This window comes from Plecotus auritus (assembly GCF_963455305.1).
Source record: "Plecotus auritus genome assembly, chromosome: 7".
In the NCBI taxonomy this organism is placed as follows: Eukaryota; Metazoa; Chordata; class Mammalia; order Chiroptera; family Vespertilionidae; genus Plecotus; species Plecotus auritus.
In genome coordinates, this window is record NC_137774.1 from 3,049,071 (window position 1) to 3,062,443 (window position 13,373).

Consider the following 13,373-nt stretch of genomic DNA (forward strand, 5'->3'; position numbering starts at 1 on the left):
GTCCTGACACTGTGGTGACCCCAGACCAGCCCCGGAGCCTCCACACACCCACTCTCATCCCCTTCTCCAGGTCTCTCCTCCGTCTGAGGCCCCGCAGCACCCCTCCATCGGCCACCAGTCGGGTCCCATCCCACAACAGACCCCGCAGAGTTGACCAGAAGACCTCCTCAGGCTTGACCTTCAGGCCTGGTGCCAGGAACACGTCCAGGACCTGGGCTGGGCACCTCCCACCTCAAGATCCCAGCAAAGGCCTCCTCTGTCCTTCCTATACTCTGATGCTCCCCGGTGCCCCCTGGTGGCCGATCACGAGCTCCGGGAGCCGCCAGAGAAGGGTAGGTAGGCGGTTCAATCCGCCTCTCTTGATTGACTGCCAGATGGTCCTATTCTTTCTAGAAAGCACCTCTGGGCACATGGAACCCCGAGAACAAGACGAGACAGTATATTAAACACGGCTAGACTGCGGGGCAGCAGAGGTGGGGCGTGTGATCATGGGCCTGGGGTCAGCAGTACACGGACATCAGGAGTAACAGAACTTGTCTCTAGTCCAGCCGTGGGCAAACTACGGCGCGCGGGCCGGATCCGGCCCGTTCGGCTGTTCTATCCGGCCCGCGGAGCCAAAGGAGTGGAGGGTTCTCTTGCTCTCCCCTCCGCTCCTTTCCTTTGAATTTATATTAGTTCACACAAACACTCCATCCATGCTTTTGTTCCGGCCCTCCGGTCCAGTTTAAGAACCCATTGTGGCCCTCGAGTCAAAAAGTTTGCCCACCCCTGCTAGCCTTGGCGAGTGATAATCAGCTGAGGCATTCCAGAACACCCAAGCACCCCACCACCACCAGGGTGCCCCCCACCCCGGGCCTGTAATCAAATCCACCCGACCAACAGTGGCCTCAGGAGATGTACGTTGTGGATAAGGCTGCTAGACTTAGCAAATAAAAATCTGAATTTCAGGAAAACAACAAGTAATTTTTTAAAGTATGCCTGGTGCACTATTTGGGACGTACTTACTCTAAAGCACTGTTTATCCAAAATTCTGATCTCACGCGTGTCCTGTATTTTATCTGGAAACCAGATTTGTGAGGGCTGAGGAAGGGACGGTCGGCACAGGCCGGGGAAAGGGCAGTGAGGGAGTCAGGAAGAACCGGGCACCTGGCATGGCGGGTGGGGGGGCGTGTCTGAGCCTCGGGTGTGGCCGAGCCCTTGGCCTCCAAACCCCTATAATGCACATCCTGGTTTGAGGCCACTGGCCATCGCTGTCACCCACTCAGCTCTCCTTGCTTCAAACCAGCTGTTTGTTCTCACACCTGGCTGCACGTTAGAATCACCTGGCAGCGTCAGAAAATTCCAACACCTGTGTCACCCTCAGAGCCTCCGATTTCTTTATTTTTTTAAATATATCTTTATTGATTTCAGAGAGGAAGGGAGAGGGAGAAAGAGATAGAAACATCAATGATGAGAGAGAATCATTGATTGGCTGCCTCCTGCACGTCCCCTACTGGGGATCAAGCCTGAAACCCGGGCATGTGCCCTTGACTGGAATTGAACCTGGGACCCTTCAGTCTGCAGGCCGACGCTCTATCCACTGAGCCACACCAGCCAGGGCGAGCCTCTGATTTCTAAGTTCTGGAGAGGACACCTAGCACCAGCTATTGCTAAGGGCGAGATTCCCCAGGAACAGACGTTCTGACTCTGGGTTCTGCGTGGGGACCTTTGTTGGGAGTATGCTCAGGCCAACCCCTGAGGGGGCGAGGTCAGCAGACGCAGAGGAGGGAGAGGTGAAGCTGAGGAGGCGGGAGTAGGGGAGCCTTCAGGGCCCCAGGAGGGACTCTGAGCGGGGCGGCCCTTCCCCCAGGTCCTGAATGGAGGTGAGAGGGCCGGCTTTGTTTCTCATGCGGACCATCGTTACAGGGGTAGGGCATCTTTTGTCAGCCAAGGGCAATCCTTGGACAGGGATGCAGCTGTGAGCCTTGGCAGCTGGCGCCCGGCAACTGGGGGAAGGAGCTCTCGGACCGGAAGGAGGACGGGGGGCTGTGCCCCACAGTACCCACTGCGCGCTGCCAACCCCTGGCAAGCAGACACCGTGCTGCAAGTGGCATGGTGCCCCTCCCATCGCGGGCGTCTCCCAGCCGCGTGCTGGCCCTTCCGCGGAGGAGGGCACTCAGCTGCAGGGCTTCCTCGGGGGGGCATTCTGAAGCCTCCATTGCATAGATTGGCTGGTTCACTGCTGGGCTGAGTGGGGCCCACACTAATTTGGGGTTTACTATCTGTCAGAGTACAGAAACGTTTCCTCAGGAACCTTCCAGACCTTCAGGCATGATGTCCCAGGCGAGAGGGGATCGCCACCTTCTGGAGAAAGAAGGCACTTCTGGCTCCCTGAGCAGCTGGAATCACGGCCAACGGGAAGATGGTGTGAGCCCCACGTGTCATCTTCAGTTTCCTGGTACCTACAAAGAAACAGGTGAACTGGATCTGAATCGGAGATGTTATTTAACCTAATATGTAAAAAGTACTGTCATTTCAACAAGTAATAAATTATATATGTACACGTACAGGTACATATATATGTACATAGATTGCACCAAGTCTTCAAAATTCAGTGTGCGGTTTACACGTACAGCACATGTCAGTTCAGACCAGCCACACGTCAAGTGCTCAAGAGTCGCGTGTGGTGAGAGGCCACTGTGACGGGCGGCACAGATCTCGGCGTTAAAGGCTAAGGAGAGAGCAACTGCGTGGGCAGGAGGCGTGTGGATGCATGGGTGACATGAGCGTGCATGTGGGGGGGGGTGTTTTCATATCTGAAGGAGACGGGGAGCTGGGGACTTGAGGAGAGACCGAGGTGAGCCAGGCCGAGGGCCACTGGGAGAGGCTGGCTTGTTGTGGTCAATCACTCAACAAATACCTTTTGAGCACCTACTATGAGTCGGAGCTGTGCTGGCTGCTGGGATTACAAAGATGAAGAAGACACAGTCCCTGTCCTCAGGTTCACAGCCCCATGGGAGAGACAGGAGTAAAAAAAAAAAAAAATGGTGCCTGGCTGGTGTGGTTCAGTGGCTAGAGAGTCGGCCTGTGGACTGAAGGGTCCCGGGTTCGATTCCAGTCAAGGGCACATGCCCGGGTTGTGGGCTCAATCCCCAGTTGGGTTCGTGCAGGAGGAAACCGATCAATGATTCTTTCTCATCATTGATTTTTCTTTTTCTTTTTTTAAAATATATTTTATTGATATTTTACAGAGAGGAAGGGAGAGGGATAGAGAGTTAGAAACATCGATGAGAGAGAAACATCGATCAGCTGCCTCCTGCACACTCCCCGCTGGGGATGTGCCCGCAACCAAGGTACATGCCCTTGACCGGAATCGAACCCGGGACCCCTCAGTCCGCAGGCCGACGCTCTATCCACTGAGCCAAACCGGTTTCGGCACATCATTGATTTTTCTATCTCTCTCTCCCTCTCTGAAATCAATAAAAATATGTTTTAATAAATGGTCTTAATAGAGGCTAAGAAACACAGTCCTCCAGGTATGACCAGGGCAGCGGGGGATGGGGCACTTGGAAGACGTCACAGGCCCATGATGCTTGAGCCACCGCCAGCGAGAGACTCAGGCGAGGCATTTCTCCAGCCAGACACGCGGAGGAGGCTCTTGGGGAAGCTCCCCTCCTTCCCCTCCTTTCCAGCCGAAGCCCCCAGTGCTAAAGGCACCCTAGAGCCCCCAAACATCGGCTTCAAGGTGGGAGATCTCTGGGCCCATCTGGGTTTGCTGGCACAGGGAGGCTGGGAGAGGCCAAGCGGGCTGGGGCTCCCCCAGGGGGCAGTGCGGGTCTGAAGGGGTGACCTAGTGGCGGGTTAAGATAGGGACAAGGCAGGGCCTGCTTCCCCTAGATCAGTTCACTTCGCTGCCAGCTCTGCTGCCTCCTGAGCCACGCCAGTTCCTTCGCGAGGGGAGTGGGCAGGCTGGCTCCGTTTCTGGCAGGCGCATTCGTAAATAAGCGAGATTCTCCCGAGAAGCATCTACAGTCCCCAGGAAGGGCTGGGTGTCGGGGCCATGAGAGGAAGGGGTGTCTCCACTGGGGAATGAAGTTTTGTTTTTTTTTTTAATCCAACAATTATGAAAATCAAAAGCAGGCGCTCCCATCCAGGCTCACCCCACTTGCCAGCCTGGCTGCGCAGAGACTCTGGCTGGGGGCTCAGAGTTTAAGAAGGAATCCAGCCTCACACCACGTCCAGAGCATCTCAGGTCTGAATGAGGTCACAAAAGGACACCATGAGGTGGGGAGAAAGGCACTGAGCCCCTCTCTCTACAAGAGCTCAGATGGAGCTCAGAATGGGGGCGAGAGATGCCCTAACCGGTGTGGCTCAGTGGATAGAGCGTCGGCCTGAGGACTCAAGGGTCCCAGGTTCGATTCCGGTCAAGGGCATGTACCTTGGTTGTGGGCACATCCCCAGTAGGGGGCGTGCAGGAGGCAGCTGATCGATGTTTCTCTCTCTTCAATGTTTCTAACTCTCTATCCCTCTCCCTTCCTCTCTGTAAAAAATCAATAAAATATATTTAAAAAAAATAAAAAATAAAAAAACACACAACAGGATCTACATTCTCGAAAGGGGTTTACTAAGGGAGAAATCAGCATTTGAAATCAAGGACTCTTACCTACAACCTAGCAGGTTCCTGGGGGTGGGGGTGGGGAACAGCACAGGGTGGCCTGCTGCTTCACAAAAGGGGGGCTCATACTTCTTCCCTTACAGGCGGATAATCTAAGTAAAGCATTTAGTATAGTACCTGCCATTAAGTTGCCGTTCAATACACGGCAGCTATTATTAGCCATTATTACCAGAAGCTGCAGAATAAACAAGGCGCATCTTCCTGAAGTGCCAATTTTACTCAACGATTAGGGAGGAAAGGACAGTCTTTTTATATTATAACAAGCACAGGCATAAGCTGATGGAGAATGCAAAACTCACTTGGATTTTTTTTCATTTTTTTTTCCCCATTGAATATATTTTAATTTTATTTTATTTCTCTTTTTGGATAATCCTCACCTGAGGACATTTTTCCATGGATTTTTAGAGGGAATGGAAGGGAGGGGGAGAGACAGAGAACATCGATTGGTTGCCTCCTGCACATGCCCCAACTGGGTGGAGATGGAGCTTGCAACCGAGGTATGTGCCCTTGACCAGAATCGAACCCAGGACCCTTCTGTCTGCAGGCGGACGCTCTATCCCCTGAGCCAAACCGGTCAGGGCCTCCCTTGGATTTTTTAAAAAAATATATTTTATTTATTTTTTACAGAGAGGAAGGGAAAGGGATAGAGAGTTAGAAACATCGATGAGAGAAAAACATCGATCAGCTGCCTCTGCACGCCCCCTACCGGGGATGTGCCCACAACCAAGGTACATGCCCTTGCCTGGAATCGAACCTGGGACCCTTCAGTCTGCAGGCTGATGCTCTATCCACTGAGCCAAACCGGTCAGGGCCTCCCTTGGATTTTTGATATCAAAGATTTCTGGCCCGAATTGCCCTGCTCTCTTCAGCCTACTTACACACCCCCGTTCTCCAATCAACACGGGAACTAGAAAAGCTTGGAGTCAGGCGACCCAGGGTCCAATTTGCATCTGCCAGTTACTACCTTGTGACCTAAAGTAGTATAATTACTTTTTATAATTTAAAATGGCAATATGAAGCAGACCATAAGTATAATAGTTCTGCTGATCTAGAATTTTAGTGTAGGTGCGGGTGGCAGGGTTGAAATATTAAAATAATAGTTAATGCCCTAACCGGTTTGGCTCAGTGGATAGAGCATCGGCCTGCGGACTGAAGGGTCCCAGGTTCGATTCCGGTCAAGGGCATGTACCTTGGTTGCAGGCACATCCCAGTAGGGAGTGTGCAGGAGGCAGCTGAATCGGTGGTTCTCTCTCATCGATGTTTCTAACTCTCTATCCTTCTCCCTCTCCCTTCCTCTCTGTAAAAAAAAAAAAAAAAAAAAAAAAAAAAAAAAAAGTTAAACTTTATTGAGGGAACTGTGTGCCAGGCATTGTTCTGTTTCATTTAATTCTCCCAATCATCTGATGAGACAGATACTGCTATTATCACCTCTATTTTACAGACGAGAACATTAAGGTGAAAAGAAGTTTATCAGCTTGCCTACCTTTGTAAGATCAGTAAGTGTCCATGACAAAAATTAGAATCTGTGACTCCCACTCCTAACTATCTGGCTATCTTACCTCTTGCCATGCATAAAAAGCCTCATGGAGCTTTGAACTCATCTAGGTAGATTTATAGGCAAACCGCAGGAAGAATCACTAATACCTGCTGATCTTTTCTGATCTTTCTCTGGGTCTCCTTCACCAACGTCTTGATCAGTCCCTAAGGAGTCATCAACCTTCCAAGCTTTGCATGGAATTTCCTCATACAATATATTCTAGATACACTCTCTACATGCCTATTAAAGCCGTGCTTACACGCTGACATGGAGTCGCTTTTTAACTAGTTGATGTGTATGTTTTGTCTCCCTAACTAGATTGTAAACACCCAGAGGGCAGGAACTGACTTGCTCTTTTCCTTGTCCCCGGTCGGAGGCTAGAGACGCCCAGGGAGCTCATTAGCTGTTGTTGACAGCATCCGCCCCACCTCCGCCCCGCCCCTCTCCCTCGGCAACCACTCCACTTCCTCCGCCTCGGCCTCCACCCCTTCCCTCTTCCTCCGCTTTCATCCCTTCTGGCCCCGCCCCTCCCTGGTGGAGTCCTTCCTTTACCCCAGGCTCCCGCAACATCTCCAGCGTCCCCTAGCGACCGGGCGGTAGCTCCTAGCAACCGCATCTCGGCTCCCTGACGACGGCGGCACGTCGGGCCACGTCAGCGCGCCGTGGCCACGCCCCCGCGCCGGCTGGCCACGCCTCCCCGTGTCTGGGCCGCCGCCGCCACCTCCGCCGCCGCCGGAGACTCGCGCAGAGCAGTTATGGCGGATCCCGCAGCGCCCGCGCCTGCAGCCCCGGCTCCCGCCCAGGCCCCGGCCGCGGTTCCTGAGGCGGCCCCGGCCCCGACCCCAGACACAGCCCCGGTTTCGGCCCCGGCGCCCGCCGCGGACTCGGCCTCCGGGCCGTCCTCGGACTCCGGCCCCGAAGCCGGCTCGCAGCGCCTGCTGTTCTCTCACGACCTGGTGTCGGGCCGTTACCGCGGCTCCGTGCACTTCGGGCTGGTGCGCCTCATCCACGGCGAGGACTCGGACTCGGAGGGCGAGGAGGAGGGCCGCGGGAGCTCGGGCTGCTCCGAGGCGGGGGGCGCGGGCCACGAGGAGGGCCGGGCCAGCCCGCTGCGCCGCGGCTATGTGCGCGTCCAGTGGTACCCGGAGGGCGTCAAGCAGCACGTGAAGGAGACGAAGGTGCGGCGGGCCAGCCGGGCGGGGGCCGGGGCTGGCGGAGGGGCACCTACCTGCAGAGCCGTGGGCCGGGGCCGGGGCCGGGGCCGGGGCCGGGGCCGGGGCCGGGGCCAGGGCCGGGAGGGGAGGTGCTGCCGCCGTGGGCCGAGGTTGGAGGACCGGCCTCAGCGGAGGGGACGCTCCCGTGCCAAGTCATTGCACCAGCCCTGGGCCGCCGGGCTTCCCACGCGAAGGGATCCGAAGCCATGCTGTGGTGCGGTGTGGGCCTCAAGGTTATGTACGTGGGGCCTCTGCCCTGTCGCCCTGGGGGTGCTCGGGCTCAGAGGCGCGCCGGGCATGACACCAGTGCGGCGTTTCGCTGACCCCCAGGAGCCACATACTGCATTGTGCATCCCGGTCGGTGCAGGGAGGGGTGTGGGCATTCCCAGGCAGAGATACAGGTGAAAACCCCGGGCGACAGAAAACCCCCAGAAGTTCACCAGATTGCAGAATGCGTTAGCATGGGTGCGGTAACCTAACCCCTTTCTGTCTTTCTTACCTTGGTGCCTCACCCAGGGCTGCGGGGAACTTTGTGAGTGGAATCACTGCCGAGCAGAGCCTTGGTATTAACAGTGCGGGGGTCGGGGGGTGGCCGTGACAGCTGCCCCGGGATCCATGACTCCTAAGTGCAGTTGGACTTCTTGGGGGAAAAATACTAGAGAACCTTGGACGGAGGAGCTCCACCCTTTGGAAACCTGGAGGGGTTTTGTGTGGGTTTTTTTTTGACCTGAGGCTGTAAGCAGACATCACGCTCCCATTTGGTATTTCGGTGAGGCTGGTGAATATTGCAGTTGTACCAAACCAAGGGTTTATCATCAGAAACCTGAAACCTTGACCCAAGGTTGGGTTGGTGGCTTCTCACGTCTTGTTTTCCTGCGTGTGAATTCCTATCAGTGATTCACACACACGCAAACCCTGTATCTCTCACCCCTTCTTCATGCCCTCCTCCCCGTGTCCTCCTCCTCCCCTTCAAGAAAACATTTCCAAGCAAGAATCAGGACCAGGTTGTTTGAGCTGCCTGGGACTGAGAGGTCTGAGCTGGGGAGGGGGAGGGCATGTCAGAAGTTAATCTGGGTTTCTCACACACCGGGAGACAAAGGGGGCAGGACCGGGGCTTCGTGCCACAGGACAGAGGGGGTCTGTGGCGACGGTTTGGGCAGAAAGAGCCTGTGATCCAGTTTCTAGTGGCAGAAGTGACTGCTGATACCAGCAGGGTCTTTTTTCCACCCTCGCCCGTGCGCATGCACCAGAGACACACAAATCCACACACAGGACCCCGGCTGCCCCTCAGAGAAATGCAAATCAGGGGAGATGATAAGTCCCTGTAAAAGTCTCCGGAAGATCATTCTTTTTGCAGCAGCGTACTTGTTAAAAAGGACCACCAGCATTGTTCTGTCGGGGAGAGATTTTTGCTCAAGGTACTGTTGGTGCGCTGTCTTAGCAGCAGATGGTTGCCAGTATCTTTCCAGGGGCTTTAAAAAAAAACGTTCTTCCCTAACCATCTTCTCTAGAGGTTCGCGACTCTGGAATGCACCTCGTGTGATGGGGTTCAGGGGAGCAGGCCCGCCCACTGCCCCGAGCTGCCATGTTCACCGGTTGCTCCTGTACATCTTGATTTTGGTGGTTGACTTTGTTTACAGTTCTGTTCCCTCTGCCTCTCCCCCACCATGTGTAGTTGTGCAGAATTTGACTTCAAATACCAATTTTGGAACTAACCAGAAAATGACTTGAAGGCACCAACTCGGATTCATGTTGAAGCTGCCCTCTTGTGACTTGCGTTGAATTGGTTGACATTCTTTGCAGCTCCCGTGGTAGTGTTTCTGTCGCTTCTGGGCTTAGCAAAAGCCAAGGGCGGAGGAATTCTAGGAAGTGGAGGCACGGGTGGCAGGCCCAGCCCTTCCTTTGGGACTTGGGGATAGGTTTGTGTGGGGAGGACATTCATTCCTGGTAGGTAAGCTCTGTTACCAGGAGCCCCATGTGGCCCTGGCTACGGCCTAGGGTGGTGGGGTGGGGACGAGGGTGGTAGGGTGGGTCCTTGCTTGGAGCGCTGTGGTTTAGGAAGAGTTGCCTTCACACCTCCCACGCCTTATAAATCCATTGAGGTGGCAGCATGCTGTAAAGGAGACAGTGAGACCGAGACAGAGCATTTAGATCAGTGGTTCTCAACCTTCCTAATGCCGCGACCCTTTAATACAGTTCCTCATGTTGTGGGACCCCCAACCATAAAATTATTTTCGTTGCTACTTCATAAATGTAATTTTGCTGCTGTTATGAATCGTAATGTAAATATCTGTGTTTTCCGATGGTCTTAGGCTCTACGGCAGCGGTTCTCAACCTGTGGGTCGCGACCTGTAGAGCCTAAGACCATCGGAAAACACAGATATTTACATTACGATTCACTAACAGTAGCAAAATTACAGTTATGAAGTAGCAACGAAAATAATTTTATGGTTGGGGGTCACCACAACATGAGAAACTGTATTAAAGGGTCACAGCATTAGGAAGGTTGAGAACCACTGATTAGATTCTGATGTCTCCCACATCACTAATGTGGTTATGAGATTTGAGAACCCAGTTATTGGTAGAATAATGTAGTGTCAGTCTTAGGAAACATTTCTTTTTAAAATTTTCACCTATTGGAATTTTTGTGTGTGTGATATGTTTTTATTGATTTGAGAGAGAAAGAGAAACATTGATGTGAGAGAGAAACATCTATCGGCTGCCTCCTGCATGCACCCCGACCAGGGATTGAGCCCACAACCTGGGCATGTGCCCTGACCAGGGATTGAACTGGTGACCTTTTGGTACACTCAACCAACTGAGCCACAGCAGCCAGGGCACCTACTGGAACTTTTAAAATAGTGTCCTTTTAATGTGGAAAGTAGGCTGTGGAGCATTTTTGTACTTTGTTTTGTTGTTAATCCTCACCCGAGGATATTTTTCCATTGATTTTTAGGGAGAGTGGGGGAAAGAGGGAAAGACAGAGAGAAACATCGATGTGGGAGAAACACATCGATTGGTTGCCTCCTGCACAAGCCCTGACCAGGGCCCGGCCCGGAAGGAGCCTGCAACCGAGGTACGTGTGGTGCCCTTGATCGGAATCGAACCCGGGACCTTTTGGTCTGCAGGCCAACGCTCTGTCCACTGAGCCAGTCTGGCTAGGGCCATTTTTGTTGTTTTCATGTTAATTTGGTGGGCAGTGAATAAAGGCTTACTCTCTAATGTCTTTTAACTTTTTTTTGATGAACAAATTTCAAAAAGAGAGGTGCAGAGGCTGGCTCATGAGTCCTCCCCCTTCCTGGCCACTTCCATAAATTTAATCAACAGAAATAAAAGACGTAGCTTTGCCTTAAAACTGCGGAACTTATTACTTCGTTCCTGAGGTTCCAGCAGCCCAGGGTAAGCCTGTGCAGGGCTTCCTCCCTCTCCTGACCCCTTAGCGTGATAGCGGACTTACCCACTGGAAACGTTTCCCGTTTGGCCACCCATCTCCTTGCCGGGACTTGGTCCTCCCCACCAGTGGTAATCCCTCCAGTGACGTTTCTGCCGAAGCCAAATGCCAGCCTCTTCGCCTTTTTTTATTTTTTTTTTAATATTTTTTTTATTGATTTTTTTTTTACAGAGAGGAAGGGAGAGGGATAGAGAGTTAGAAACATTGATCAGCTGCCTCCTGCACACCCCCGACTGGGGATGTGCCCGCAACCAAGGTACATGCCCTTGACTGGAATCGAACCTGGGACCCTTCAGTCCGCAGGCCGACGCTCAATCCACTGAGCCAAACCGGTCAGGGCCTCTTCGCCTTCTTGAGCCCTGGCCAGCCTCGGTGGGTCTCCTGGCCTTCCCCTGCCATGGTTGGCCCCGCGGCCCCGCGCTGTGAGGAAGAATGCTGAGCTTCAGTCCCGGTGCGGGGTGTCTTGTTCATGCATTAGCTCTCCCCGCTCTTGTGTGCTCTCTTGCCTTAAGTTGCCATAACATTTAGGGTCTCAGCTGGTTTGAGACCTAATGTCTGTAAATTAGAGCCGTGTCCGTAATCACCCTGCTGTGTGTGTGTGTAAAACATCTCTGATGACAGGCCCCTCAGGAATTGGCTTTTCGCTTTATTTTTGGCTCCCACTCAGGCCAGCATTCCCCTGGGGAATAGGTGTAGCATCACAGCCTGTGAAGCTGGCGTGCCTCACCTGCCCAGGCGCCGGACCCCCGAGGAGCAATCGCTGCAGTGAACTAACAGGAGGAAGCCATGTAAGGTGCCCACGCGGCAGGACTGAGCGCACCTCATTGTAGCTGTTCAGGTGGGGTCCCAGCGCTTACGGCTCTGAGCCGCTCCGTGATTTCATTCTTGGTCCTTTGGCCCCCCCCCATTCTAGCTCCGGGGACTCGATGCCTCCCTGGTGCCTCTGTCTGCTTGTCGCCTGACTCAAGGGCACTCTCATCCGATGAGGGACGGGTGTTTGTGTCCTCTGATTGGAAGTCAAAACCCTTGGGTGCTCTTCCTGGCTGTCACCTACTCTGAATGACCTTGGCTTACTCACTGCTTCCTTTTCTCTGCTATAAAACAGGAGGTTTTTCTAGCCCCATAAGGGAGCCCGTGCAGGCGGAATAACCAGAAGTGTGGGTGGGTGGGGCCTGGGGCGGCCACTTGGCTGTTAGCAGCCGGCATCCTGATGTCCATCAACCAGAACCAGCCCCGCCCTTCAGGAGATCACTTCCTGGTGTCACAGGGCGGTGCTGCACCAAAGAGGCCTCAGTTCCCATCCATGTGGTGGTGCTTGTGACCTGGTGGGTTACAGATTTGAGTTCTTTATTACGCTTCTTCTGTAAATGCTCATGAACTTCACTCCTCTGTTACCTTATAAGAAATTCAGTCATGCACATTTAAAGTAACACCTGCTAAAGTCCACCCACCTCCAGGAGGGGATGGAATGAATACCTGAGTATGCATATTTCCCAGCATCTGGAAGGCATCTTCTGAAATTCCCGAAAGACAGGTAACGAGATTGTGAATTATAAGGATGGCAGAGTATTGCTTTTGTATTTTAAGATAATAATAAGAGCAGACATATAGTGTGCCAGTGCTCAAGTGCTGATGTGTATTACTCGGTACCCACGACAACCCTGTGAATTCGGTCCTGTTCTTCTCATGTTTCTGAGGAGGAAACAGGACCAGAGAGGTTAGTAACTTCTCCGATGTCACACTGCTAATGAGCGGAGTAACCTGAACACAAATGGAAGTAAAGATAGCGTGCCCTCACCTGACAGTGTTTAACTTGAGGATTTACAGATCATTACAGCGCCTGAATACCCTGATCAAACCTGAGGCGCAGCCCTGTGGTTGGCATGACTCATCCAGGCTTTCCACACAAAGTCTTATGGGGGAGGAGTGACCTCAGGTGAGGGGAGAGGAGGGGAGTGTTGGACGGGGGAAGGTGTACAGTGCCGGGAGGGGGTCACGGCTGTGGAGCAGTATGGGAGAAACGCCGCATTCGCTCTTGCGCTGTGCTGCGTTCTGTTCTAGTTTCCATTCCCGGGCCCCCCAGCCATTTTCAGAATACCTGTCCAAGAGTACATTTTATTTCTGCAAATGCCCTAGATGTCGAATGAGTGCACCCTCTGTGAGTCTGATTCATCGCAGCACTGGTTTGTCCCCACCTCCACCTCCCGGAGCAAATCAAGTCCGAGGAAGTGGCATTAATTCTGTGCTGTCTTGGAAATGGCCCGTGTTAGGAAATCCGCCTTGCTCCCTGCCTCCAAACACCTCGTCCCCGCTCTGGCGGCTGTTGTCACCTCCCGCTGGGAGTGCTGAGTCATGAGACAGGTTCAGAAGGACGCCTTGGAGAGGCTGCGTCCTGCTCAGGTCCAGTTCCTTTCCCTGCAGTCGCCCTGGACTTGGCTGTGCGCACTCTCCGCCTAAGTCTGCTTTAGGACGTGAGCGGTCTTGTGCCCTCCCATCCCCGCTTTACTGTGAGCCCTG

At 53.5% G+C, this 13,373-nt stretch overlaps 1 protein-coding gene across 2 annotated transcripts in view; it reads left to right on the top strand.

Moving 5' to 3' along the window:
• The first annotated feature begins 6,877 nt into the window (after window positions 1-6,877).
• Window positions 6,878-13,373, top strand: part of UBE2O (ubiquitin conjugating enzyme E2 O) — a 38,424-nt gene continuing 31,928 nt past the window's right edge. Inside the window, exon 1 of one of the 2 annotated variants that reach the window (XM_080678544.1) lies at window positions 6,878-7,369. In XM_080678544.1, the coding sequence (XP_080534670.1) occupies window positions 6,947-7,369 (423 nt within the window). In that variant the 5' untranslated portion in view covers window positions 6,878-6,946. The remainder of the gene's footprint in view (window positions 7,370-13,373) is intronic. The other variant, XM_080678545.1, reaches the window with a different exon arrangement.